At 43.6% G+C, this 13,785-nt stretch overlaps 1 protein-coding gene across 1 annotated transcript in view; it reads left to right on the plus strand.

Annotated features, from left to right (window-relative positions):
- Positions 1-12,115, plus strand: part of SLC25A43 (solute carrier family 25 member 43) — a 41,949-nt gene extending 29,834 nt beyond the window's left edge. The window contains exons 4-5 of the mRNA XM_004275804.3: positions 8,899-9,033; positions 9,875-12,115. Of these exons, the coding sequence (XP_004275852.1) occupies positions 8,899-9,033; positions 9,875-10,075 (336 nt within the window). The 3' untranslated portion in view covers positions 10,076-12,115. The remainder of the gene's footprint in view (positions 1-8,898; positions 9,034-9,874) is intronic.
- The last annotated feature ends 1,670 nt before the right edge of the window (positions 12,116-13,785 follow it).

Genomic DNA, 13,785 nt, shown 5'->3' on the forward strand with positions numbered 1-13,785 from the left:
ATTACAGGAGAAGATCTGTAAAAAATACAAACACATGGAGGCTAAACAATACACTACTTAATAACGAAGTGATCACTGAAGAAATCAAAGAGGAAATCAAAAAATACCTAGAAACAAATGACAATGGAGACACGACGACTCAAAATCTATGGGATGCAGCAAAAGCAGTTCTAAGAGGGAAGTTTATAGCAATACAATCTTACCTTAAGAAACAGGAAACATCTCGAATAAACAACCTAACCTTGCACCTAAAGCAATTAGAGAAAGAAGAACAAAAAAACCCCAAAGTTAGCAGGAGGAAAGAAATCATAAAAATCAGATCAGAAATAAATGAAAAAGAAATGAAGGAAACGATAGCAAAGATCAATAAAACTAAAAGCTGGTTCTTTGAAAGGATAAACAAAATTGATAAACCATTAGCCAGACTCATCAAGAAAAAAAGGGAGAAGACTCAAATCAATAGAATTAGAAATGAAAAAGGAGAAGTAACAACTGACACTGCAGAAATACAAAAGATCATGAGAGATTACTACAAGCAACTCTATGCCAATAAAATGGACAACCTGGAAGAAATGGACAAATTCTTAGAAAGGCACAACCTGCCAAGACTGACTCAGGAAGAAATAGAAAATATGAACAGACCAATTACAAGCTATAACAACCCTCAAGGAAGACTCCACAGCCTGGCTCTGAATTAACAGTTACTCTGGGGGAGGGAGACGCAAGAGGGAGAGGATATATGGGGATGTATGTATACATATAGCTGATTCACTTTGTTATACAGCAGAAACTAACACACCATTGTAAAGCAGTTATACTCCAATAAAGATGTTTAAAAAAAAAAAAAAAGATATCTTTGTTCCACAGAATTCAAGAGGAATAGGGAACATAAACAGCATGGGTTTCGGAATCCCTCAGACCTGAATTTAAAACCCATTTCTCCTACTTACTCAGCTGCCTGACTGTGGGACACCTCATTTCTCTTCCCCTGAATTTTCTTGACTGTAAAACGGGAGTAAAAATACTGACCTCGCTGGAGAAAGATGGAATGAAATCATTTAAGAACTAGCACAGTGCGCCTTGCACTGTGTAGAATATCTGTTAAATCCAAGAATGATCAAGGGAGTCTGCTCAGCACCGGGCCCACAGGAGTCAATCACACCAGGGGGGTCTCCTGCCGTGTGGCCACGGCGATACTCTTAGGTCATTATGGGGCATAACACATGCCATCATCTGAATGCACAGAACGAGACTCAGACAGCAGGCACAGAGACATGGTTTCCAGAAAGTGGGCCACTCAGAATAGTCGTGGATGGAGCTAGGTGTGCAGCTTACAGGGTACACTACGATTCCTGATGTGACAGGAGAGAAAATTCACAGGCCAGGAGAGCCCAAACTACGTACTTGCAATATTTTACTATGTGCAACAGATTCCTAATTATATTATGTTTGAACATGTAAAATGCTGAAGTACAAATGAGGAAGAGAACTTTTGAATGGTGGCCACACCTCCTGGGGTTCATTGTGAAACAGTTCCCTCCCTGGCACATTGGTTTAGTAAAATTCCAATGATTAACTGTAGTAAAAGCCTCCTGGATTCGGAATCTACAATTTTAGCATTTTTGATCATATGGATATCTGATATGCATATCTCAGTAAAGTTGCTATACATTCTCAATAAATATATACACTCTCAATAAAGAAAGAATTTACCAGCAAATAAAGAAATAAAGTTACCAGCAAATAAAAATATGCACGTTTATAATTATTTAAAAGTACATTTTTTTATTATTCAATTAAACTATTTATTTTTAGATCGTTGTACATTCATACGCAGCTCTAAGAAATAAGCTTACAAGAGACAGAGACATCATGTACCCTTTACTGGAAAAGTACATTTTCAAAAGCAGGTACTTACCTGTTTAGAACAATTGATTGGCTGTTAATTATGTATTTACTTCTACCTAGATACTTAGTACAAAGTTTTTAAAAAAAAAAAAAAAAAAAAAAAAAAAGATAATACTCCCTATTGCATGGGGCTTCTGTGAGGATTGAACGAGCTGGTACATGTCAAATGCTCAGTGTAATGCCTGGCACCTAACACTCTGTAAATATTGGCCATTATTTTACTTCATGGCCATCCATGTGGCTTACTTGAGCCTGGTCACGGGTAAACAGTTGTATTTGGGAAAAACTACTAGTGACACTGATATTAAGGGGAATCTTGTTTGACATTTAATGAGCGCCCAGTATGTGCAATGAAGGGTATTAGACCCCAAAGAGCTAGGACAGTGAGGAAGGCCTAGTGCCTGCTCCCATGAGCTTGCTGGCTGCCAGCCCAGAAATTGCACCCAGATAACTCATACCAGGTAGCCTGGACCACAGCAGAGGTCTAACCAATAACTAAGGGAGCACAAAACAGGAAAAGAACCTCGATTCAAACAAAGAAGCTATAAACTAATTATAAGGCAATCAAGGAAATGTGAACACTGATTAGATACATGATGATATTAAGGAAATATCATAGGTGTGGTAATGGTATTATACATTTCTATATATGTAATATACTTTATTTTATATTTTAGAGAAGAAGCCATTGTATTTTCGAGGAACATAACTAAATTTAAATTAAACAGATAAATTAAAATTATGTCTTGCAAGGGATAGAGATGAAAAAAGATTGTCAATACACTGCTAATTGTTGAAGCTGGGCGGTGGGACTTTCCATTCATTTTACTAGCCTCTCCACTTTTGTATATGTTTGATATTTTCCACAATCAAAAGTGTTTTTTTTTAAAAAAAAACAGGGACTTCCCTGGCGGTCCAGTGGTTAGGCCTCTGCACTTCCACTGCAGGGGGCATGGGTTTGATCCCTGGATGGGGAACTGAGATCCTGCATGCCGCATGGCGCAGCCAAAAAACAAACAAAAAAACAAAAAAACACAGAGAGAGGTAAATTTCAGGAAAAGGAGGGAAGGAGACAAAGGAAGAGGGAGCAAGGAAACAAGCAGTTCCAATCACAGCATCAAGAAGTTTCAAGATGAGGTGGCATCTGACCTGGACCTGGGTGAGGAGAATTTTGCCCATCAGAAAAAGTATACGTAATGTTCAGGAGGTAATGGGTGTGACTGGATGTAGGGTTCCTGGGGTGGGGGTAGGTATTAGTCAAGGTTCTCCAGAGAAACAGAACCCATAGGATGTATATATGGAGAGAGAGAGAGAGAGAGAGAGAGAGAGAGAGATGGATTTTAGTTACTTGGCTCACGTCTGAAATCCGCATGGTAGGCCAGCAGACTGGAGATGTTGCAGTTCAAGTCCAAAGGCAGACTGCAGGCAGAATTCCCTCTTTCTCCGGGCACCTCAGTCTTTTTGCCTCTTAAGGCCTTCAACTAACTGCATGAGGCCCACCCACATTATGAAGGGTAATTTGCTTTACTCAAAGTCTAGTGATTCTTTTTTTTTAATTGAAATATAGCTGATTTACAATGTTGTGTTAGTTTCAGGTGTACAACAAAGTGATTCTGTTTTATATATCTTCTTTTTCAGATTCTTTTTCCTTATAGGTTATTACAAAATATTGAGTATAGCTTCTTGTTGGTTATCTATTTTATATACAGTAGTATGTATATGTTAATCCCAAACTCCTAATTTATCAAATTAACAAAGTCTAGTGGTTTAAATGTTAATCTCATCTACAAAATACCTTTACAGTAACATCCAGACTGGTATTTACCAAATAACTGGGTACTGACGGCGGCCTAGCCAAGTTGACACATGAAACTAACCATCACGGGGTGATAGTGGGAAATGATACTGGGAAGACAGGTGGGGGCCAAACTGTAGAGAGTTTCGAATTCTGTTTTCTTTGGAAAACACTCCTTCTGGAAGTCTTTCTTTGGAAAATTGGGGGTTGGTGAAGGTTTCAAAGCAAAGCAATGACAGCATCTGATGAATTTTGAGTGGTACCTGGCTGCTGTGTGCAGGATGGATTGGAGAGGGCAGAGACTGGAGATGGAGGGATGGGTAAGCAAAGTCTGGTCGTCACTCAAGAGAGATGAGAGGTACTGGCAGTGGAGCTGAAAAGTGTCTGAAGCATAGAATGTAATGCAGGAAGGAACAGGAGATCAGCCTGAGAAGCAGGCAGAGACCAGGTCATGGAGGGCCTGGTAAGCCAGATGAAAGAGTCTGGACTTCATTCTGAGGGCAACAGGGGCACCCTGAAGAGTTGAAGTCAAGGAGTAACCAGATCAGATCACCCTGGCCGCTCTGTGGGGAATAAGGGCAGGTAGACGAGCTAGCAGCGGTTGTGGTGAAGGTGAAAGACGATGTGGCTTGGACAAGGGCGATGATAGCGGGAAGAAAGAAAAGTGGACAGATTTGGGATACATTTGGAGCACTGGAACTAGCTGGTGAGAGATGAGATAGCAGAAGGTGAGAGATGAAGAGAACTTAAGGGTGACTCCAGTTTGGGGCCTGATCAAATAGGTCAATGGCGGTGCCATGTCCTGACATGAGGACAACTAGAGACAGTCAGCGCTGGGGTGGAGTTCTGAGCAGGACATATAAAGTTTGAGGTGTTTGTTAGACTTTCGAGTGGAGATGTCAAGTAGATAGTTGGTTACACGATCCTGTGGCTCAGAGGAGAGAGGCGGGCAGAGGAGAACAGAAAGAAGGCCAGTGCAGCTGAAGTGTAGTATGTGAGCAAAGAGAGTGACACAAAATGAAACTGAAAATATGTACGGGGGCAAGTCACTCAGGGCCTGAGCCTTTGAGTCATGTGCTACAGCCATCTCCTACTGGCTCAGGAGAGCTGATTATTAAATTGCAGCAAATTTGGGAGCCGGTTGACCTCACGGTTGGTAGCCTGCAATCTGCCACGGTGGGAGTATTTACACCACTGAGGTCAGCAAATGCTACAACTCAGGGCTTCCCCCACCCACAGAACCAGTTGTTAAATATTTACCACTATATTACCACTGCAGCTTACAGACAACAGTAAGAAATTTATATTTTATCCTAAGTGGCTTTAATAAAGCCATTAAAATATTTTAAGCAGGTGAATAAAATGCGTTGATTTTTTTTTAATCACTCTAGCCGCTCTATAGAGAGGGAGGGCAAGGAGTTTCAAACTTTTTATGTCCCAAGGAGACTACTAAGGAAGCTGCTGCGGTGGTCCATGTGAGCACTGATGGTGGCTTGGCGGTGAAGGTGGAGTGAAGGAAAGACATTTGGAAGATTGTTAGGGTCCTAAGATTGACTACAGATGGCCCCCAATTCATCACAAATTGATTATAACTGACCTGTCATATAACTCACGTATATGAGTTATACAGGAGTTAGACACTTGGTTAGTGTCTTCTGTTTTAGTTGTGGTAGGGGGTCTCAGGTTGCAAAATTATTACCTTGACTCATGACTGGGGGCTTTTTGCAGTTTTACTGGAAACTGGCAGAAAATAAATCAATAATATTATCTCATAGCAGAATAAGACAGTTAATTTCCTACATGAACACAATCTCCGTTTTTCAATATTTCAGTCTTACAGTAGCAGGAGGAGCTTCAAATCTTGTGATTAGGCTGATTCTTTCTAAGGGAAAGGAGGCTTAATATCTGTTTGACAGCAGTTCTTTCTCGATGGGGCAAGAAGGGAAGGAGGCCGAGTCGGAACAGTGCTAAGGTAAATGCTTTAAAATAAGACATTCGCCAAAGTCCCCTGACCATTTTGGTTCCTGTAACTCCAGGCTGGAGACTCAGCTTGTTCATTTCATATCCTGTTTCTCATACTCTGGTCTGTGCTTGGTTGTTACTGTACCTCAAAGGGAAGGCCAAACCCCAAAGTTCACCCTTCGCCCTGATGGAGGACAGAAATCCCTTTTCCTACAGAGCTGAACTTCTAGTTGGGGGTAGGAGCAGACCAGTAAAGAAAGTAAATAATTACACCAACTATTAAAAGGCAGGGAAAAGATATAGGTCTGGTCAGAATCAGTTCAGTGAAGTCATGGAGACAGATGCCACAGGGAGTGGGTAGAGCAGTGAGTGGGGAGGTGGGAAGGGTTGTGCCTCAGCAGGTGAATGGATAACCAAACATCCACACGATGCAATACGACTCAGCAATAAAGAAGAAACTAGTGATGAACGCAGCATGGTGACTCTCAAAGGCATTGTGCTGAGTGAAAGAAGCCCGTCTCAAAAAAGTTACATGCTGTATGTTTCCATTTATATGACATTCTCAGAGGGCAAAACTATAGGGACAGAACAGATCAGTGGCTACCCAGGGCTGGGGGTGACGTTGATCATAAAGGGGCAGCACTGGAGCATTCTGGGGGCTGATGGAGCAGTTCTGTATCCTGATTGTGAGGGTGGTCACACAGATCTATACATGCGTTAAAACTCATATAACTAACTCTACACCGAAACAAGGTAACTTTACTGTATGTTACTTTGGGAATGAGATTGGGCAGTGTCTATAGGACAAAGATTGGAGGAAGGGGTCATTTTTAATTTGGGAGGGACTTGAGTTTATTCCTCTGCTAGGGGGGAAAATCAGGTCTCTTGGGAAGGGTGCCCAAGAGGAATTCAAAGGTGTGAGATCCAGGGCACCAGTGGGAAGAAAAGATGATCTATTTTCCCTATGAACTGGGAGGCAGGGTCGCCTGTCTAGGGCGGAGGACAAAGTGTGGCATGCGGGGCGTTGAGGGATGCGGTAAGGTTGGGAAGAGCCACTGTGAGGAATGGGAAAGGATGCTTCCAGGGCTCGCTCTGCAGTATGAGGATCCAGCAGAAGTTAGAGACCTCAAAGCTTTGGTAGCACAGACCTGCCCCTTTGTGGATTCATGTTCAGCGGCTTGGAGCAGAGGAGGGGTTGGTGGGGAGGGGGGCATGGAGATCAGCTGAAAGACAAAGGATTTCGAGACTAAGAACAAAAAGAAGTGCTGGGAGGACAAAAAAAGAGGACCGTGAAGCCAGCAGGGAACTGGTGGCCTGGGAGACAAGGGAGAGGGCATGTGACTAGAGGGGTTAGTGATCTGAACGATGGCGGTTAAGAGGCATCAGGGAGGGGCTTCCCTGGTGGCGCAGTGGTTGAGAGTCCGCCTGCCGATGCAGGGGACGCGGGTTCGTGCCCCGGTCCAGAAGGATCCCACATGCCGGAAGGATCCCACATGCCGCGGAGCAGCTGGGCCCGTGAGCCATGGCTGTTGAGCCTGCGCGTCTGGAGCCTGTGCCCCGCAACGGGAGAGGCCACAACAGTGAGAGGCCCACATACCTCAAAAAAAAAAAAAAAAGAGGCATCAGGGAGGGGCTTCCCTGGTGGCGCAGTGGTTGAGAGTCTGCCTGCCGATGCAGGGGACGCTGGTTCGTGTCCCGGTCCGGGAAGATCCCACATGCCGCAAAGCGGCTAGGCCCGTGAGCCATGGCCGTTGAGCCTGCGCCTCCGGAGCCTGTGCTCTGCAACGGGAGAGGCCACAACAGTGAGAGGCCTGCGTACCGCCAAAAAAAAAAAAGAGGCATCAGGGAGCGGGGCAGCTGGATGGACGAGGACACTGGTCCGAGCAGTTCAGAAGTGGAGACAGGACTAATAGGTCAGGTGAGGGATTTGATTGATATTTAGAATAATTTCTACATAATAGTAATAGCAGCACTAGCTCATATTTATTGATCCTTTCCATGTGCCTGACACCGCTGAGTGCTTTGTAGGCACATCTCATTCATTCTCACAGCAGATACTATTCTTATTTTCCAAATAACGAAACTGAGTCTCAAAAAGGTTAGGTGAGTTGCCCAGGGTCACATGGCCAGTAAGCAAGTGGGGCAGCCATGGGCTAGAACCCAGCCTGTCTGACTCCAGAGTTTATGCTTTTCCGACTCTTATACTCTACTGCCTCTCCCACATGGAAGGGCTTGATTCCATTGCAATAAAATGCTATACTAGCCTCAGCTAGACATTTCAGAAACGAACCAAAGTAGGTGCGTAGCTTGAGGTAAACTTGTCACCATTTCTGAAAGCCAGCTATGAGGGGCTGTCCCCCTCACAGTGAACAAATAGAGTCCATTTGCATATAGATGGTATAGTGAAAAGTTATTTCATCTGATCGTAAAATTGTTTTTCTAAAGGACAAAAAAGTTACTTTCAAAGATGGGGCATTTTGGTGGTCAGTCAGGATGGTACTGGGGGTGATGATGAAATCCATGGGGTGGCCAAAGGGGTGTAGAGGTGAGGATCACTGAAGCCGAGGTCCAGAAACTAGGTATGGGAAGGCTTGTGACTACAGATGCTGAAGTGAGTCTGGAAGATGGGCAGCTACCAGGTGTCACAGGCCTCAGTGAATGTGAAAGAGTGGCCAGGAGGCCAGTAGCTGAGAGCAGGGACCAGGATTGTGGTTCAGTGGCACGAGCCCCAGCTGAGAGCTTTCGGCATGAGAGCAGCAGAGTCAGGGTCTGGGAACAGAAAGAGGGAGCTGGAAGAATGTCCCCAGCCTGGGACATCTGTGATGTGGGGAGATGAGCAGCGCCCACTTGAGAACTTCACAGAGGAGGAATCGGTTAAGACAAGGAAACAGAAGGCACTTAAGAAAAGATGAAGGGCCTGAGAGGTGTCTACTGCATCCAACGGGCATAGTTTGGGAGGCAATGTTAAGTGTGAAGTTGAGTCCATCCCAAATGCCTGCTTCCTTCCAAGAAAAAATAGCCACAAATATGTGAATGGGGTGTCATGGCTTTACTGCATGTTAATATTCATTCTAAGCCCACGCAACAGGTAGAGCCCTGTGGCAGCCATTCTTTATCATCATCTTGGCCAGGACATTGCATCCAGAGCCCAGACTTGAGACCTTGACTACTTGACTAGAACCATTATTTCCCAGTGACTAAATCACCTCATCCCATCTTCTGTTTCCTGCCAGGCTCAGAGCTCCTACCTTCCCCACTGTGGAGGAGTAGATGTCCATTTCTCAGGAGCAGTGGACTGCTTCCGGCAGATAGTGAAAGCCCAAGGGGTCCTGGGGCTCTGGAATGGATTGGCAGCCAACTTACTGAAGGTGAGAGGAGTGGTGAGTCTACTGCTTGTCTGCCTCTTTCACTTCTACCCTGTTCTGTGCCTTTGATGCTCCCCCTACAGTTTGCCTGGAAACAACTCCTCTAGCACAATGCAGGCTGGTTGTCAGCCCTGGAGAGTGGAGACCCTGTGCAGTGTTGGGGCATCTGACACCCCATCCCAGAGGAGCTGAGCATTTAGTGTAAAGGTTCCCAACATGTAGGTTCATGGACTCCAAAGGGAACTTAAACCCCCTATCCTAAAATTGTATGCAAAAATGTGTCTATATGGGCATCTGTGCATCCCTCTGCAGAGAGGATCCATAACTTTCATTATTTTCCCAAAGAACTCCATAACCAAAAAAAAAAAAAAAAGTTAAGAACTGTGGACTAACCTTGGACTAACCTTGATGCAAAGTGATTCCTGATTCCAATCAAGACAAGCACATGTTGGGAATTCCCTAGCTGTCCAGTGGTTAGGACTCAGTGCTTTCACTGCTGGGCCCAAGTTTGATCCTTGGTTGGGGAACTAAGATCCTGCAAGCCACGAGGCACAGCCAAAAAAAAGGACAAGCATATGTTGACAGGCAGTGTCAGACTGCCTACATGCATATCAACCCAGACCCAGGCTTCCCCAGGGCATGCCCTTCAATGGTTCTGCCATTCCTCTCCCCAGTCCTCACTGGGCCAGCTTGCATTTTGCCATCTTCCCTGATTCCAAAAAAGAATGACCATGTTGTATTGTCTACAGCCTTTATCTTAGTTTACCCTGATCCAAGTCGATTGCAGACGCATTGATGTTTTCTTTTAAGATTTTAACATGATTTTCATTTTCTTTTTAAACAGATAGTTCCATATTTTGGAGTTATGTTTGGCACCTTTGAGTTCTGCAAGAGAATCTGTCTTTACCAAAATGGTTACATCGTGTCTCCTCTGAGCTATAAATTGACCCCAGGGGTGGATCAGAGTTTGAAGCCCCAGGAATTACGGGAATTAAAGAAGTTTTTCAAAACTGGACAACTAAAGTCTAAAAAACCAACTCTTTAAAACAGAATGGAGCTAGAAGTGCACTGACTGAAGGTGTGTTGCAATCAGAGAGAAATGTAGCCTCAGAATTGTGCACGCGTGGAGTGACAAGAGGGTGCTCCTGTCTGCTGCTCTTGGAAATGAGAAGATTCGGCCATACCTGAGCTCGAAACTGATGGCCCTGTAAACATCTACACCACCGAGGGTTTCCCAACATGACCGTCGCAGGATGGCATCCCACCAGGTTTTACAACAGAACCTAGCAGTAGTGAAATGTGCAATTCACACTCTGAATGTAAGTAGGCAATTTACACAACACCAAAAAAGGGCATTGCCATGACTCCTCAGAGCAACATGTAGTTGAAGCGGCTGGGCAGATACCACACCGGGAGCTCCGCCACAGGCTCACAGCTTACACCAACCCACAGCAGCCTAGTTTCACCCAGATTCACTCCAGGCTTCCTGATACAGTCCTGGAACTCATAATCTTTGCTGACTTCTGAGTGCACACACCATGGTGTAAATTATGCCTTATCAGAAACTAAATGAAAACATTTAACATTTAAAAGTTACCACTGTCGAGGAGGAAAACAAGATGGCAGAGGAGAAGGACGTGCTCTCACTCCCTCTTGCGAGAACACCAGAATCACAACAAGCTGCTGGACGATCATTGACAGAAAGACCCTGGAACTCACCAAAAAAGATACCCCACATCCAAGGACAAAGGAGAAGCCACAATGAGAGGGTAGGAGGGGCACAATCACAGTAAAATCAAACCCCATAACTGCTGGGTGGGTGACTCACAGACTGGAGAACACTTATACCATGGAAGTCCACCCACTGGAGTGGAGGTTCTGAGCCCCACATCAGGCTTCCCAACCTGAGGGTCCAGCAATGGGAGGAGGAATTCCTAGAGAATCAGACCTTGAAGCCTAGTGGGAATTGATTACAGGACTTCGACAGGACTGGGGGAAACAGAGATTCCACTCTTGGAGGGCACACACAAAATAGTGTGTGAATCGGGACCCAGGGGAAGGAGCAGTGACCCCAGGGGAGACTGAACCAGACCTACCTGCTAGTGTTGGAGGGTCTCCTGCAAGGGCGGGGCATGGCTCTGTTTCACAATGGGGACAAGGACACTGGCAGCAAAAGTTCTGGGAAATACTCCTTGGTGTGAGCCCTCCCAGAGTCTGTCATTAGCCCCACCAAAAAGCCCAGGTAGGCTCCAGTGTTGGGTGGCCTCAGGCCAAACAACCAACAGGGAGGGAACCCAGCCCCACAGTCAAGTGGATTAAAGTTTTACTGAGCTCTGCCCACCAGAGCAACAGTCAGCTCTACCCACCACCAGGCCCTCCCATCAAGCCTCTTAGATACCCTCATCCACCAGAGGGCAGACAGCAGAAGCAAGAAGAACTACAATCCTGCAGCCTGTGGAACAAAAACCACATTCACAGAAAGATAGACAAGATGAAAAGGCAGAGGGCTATATTCCAGATGAAAGAACAAGATAAAACCCCAGAAAAACAATGAAATGAAGTGGAGATAGGCAACCTTCCAGAAAAAGAATTCAGAATAATGATAGTGAAGATGATCTAGGACCTCAGAAAAAGATAGGAGGCAAAGATTGAGAAGATGCAAGAAATGTTTAACAAAGACCTAGAAGAATTAAAGAACAAACAAACAGAGATGAACAATACAATAACTGAAATGAAAACTACACTAGAAGGAAGCAATAGCAGAATAACTGAGGCAGAAGAACGGATAAGTGACCCGGAAGACAGAATAGTGGAATTCACTGCTGCAGAACAGAATAAAGAAAAAAGAATGAAAAGAAATGAAGACAGCCTAAGAGACCTCTGGGACAACATTAAACGCAACAACATTCACGTTATAGGGGTCCCAGAAGGAGAAGAGAGAGAGAAAGGACCAGAGATAATATTTGAAGAGATTATAGTCGAAAACTTCCCTAACATGGGAAAGGAAATAGCCACCCAAGTGCAGGAAGCGCAGAGAGTCCCATACAGGATAAACCCAAGGAGAAACATGCTGAGACATATAGTAATCAACTTGGCAAAAATTAAAAAGAAAAATTATTGAAAGCAGCAAGGGAAAAACGACAAATAACATACAAGGGAACTCCCATAAGGTTAAGAGCTGATTTCTCAGCAGAAACTCTACAAGCCAGAAGGGAGTGGCATGATATACTTAAAGTGATGAAAGGGAAGAACCTACAACCAAGATTACTCTACCAAGCAAGGATCTCATTCAGATTCGATGGAGAAATCAAAAGCTTTACAGACAAGGAAACGCTAAGAAAATTCAGCACCAGCTCTACAACAAATGCTCTACAGCAAATGCTAAAGGAATTTCTCTAAGTGGGAAACACAAGAGAAGAAAAGGACCTACAAAAACAAACCCAAAATGATTAAGAAAATGGTCATAGGGACATACATATTGATAATTACCTTAAACATGAATGGATTAAATGCTCCAACCAAAAGACACAGGCTTGCTGAATGGATACAAAAACAAGACCCATCTATATGCTGTCTACAAGAGACCCACTTCAGACCTAGGGACACATACAGACTGAGAGTGAGGGGATGGAAAAAGATATTCCATGCAAATGGAAATCAAAAGAAAGCTGGAGTAGCTATACTCATATAAGATAAAATAGACTTTAAAATAAAGAATGTTACAAGAGACAAGGAAGGACACTACATAATGATCAAGGGATCAATCCAAGAAGAAGATATAACAATTATACATATATATGCACCCAACATAGGAGCACCTCAATACATAAGGCAACTGCTAACAGCTATAAAAGAGGAAATCAACAGTAACACAATAATAGTGGGGGACTTTAACACCTCACTTACACCAATGGACAGATCATCCAAACAGAAAATTAATAAGGAAACACAAGCTTTAAATGACACAATAGACCAGATAGATTTAATTGATATTTATAGGACATTCCATCCAAACACAGCAGATTACACTTTCTTCTTAAGTGCACACGGAACGTTCTCCAGGATAGATCACATCTTGGGTCACAAATCAAGCCTCAGTAAATTTCAGAAAATTGAAATTATATCAAGCATCTTTTCTGACCACAACGCTATGAGATTAGAAATCAATTACAGGGAAAAAAACGTAAAAAACAAACACATGGAGGCTAAACAATATGTTACTAAATAACCAAGAGATCACTGAAGAAATCAAAGAGGAAATCAAAAACTACCTAGAGACAAATGACAATGAAAACACGACGATCCAAAACCTATGGGATGCAGCAAAAGCAGTTCTAAGAGGGAAGTTTATAGCTATACAAGCCTACGTTAAGAAACAAGAAAAATCTCAAGTAAACAATCTAACCTTACGCCTAAAGGAACTAGAGAAAGAAGAACAAACAAAACCCAAAGTTAGCAGAAGGAAAGAAATCATAAAAATCAGAGCAGAAATAAATGAAATAAAAACAAAGAAAACAACAGCAAAGAGCAATACAACTAAAAGCTGGTTCTTTGAGAAGATAAAATTGATAAACCATTAGCCAGACTCATCAAGAAAAAGAGGGAGAGGACTCAAATCAATAAAATTAGAAATGAAAGAGGAGAAATTACAACAGACACCGCAGAAATACAAAGCATCCTAAGAGACTACTACAAGCAACTCTATGCCAATAAAATGGACAACCTGGAAGAAATGGACAAATTCTTAGAAAGGTA

This window comes from Orcinus orca, chromosome X (genome assembly GCF_937001465.1).
Source record: "Orcinus orca chromosome X, mOrcOrc1.1, whole genome shotgun sequence".
Taxonomy (NCBI): domain Eukaryota; kingdom Metazoa; phylum Chordata; class Mammalia; order Artiodactyla; family Delphinidae; genus Orcinus; species Orcinus orca.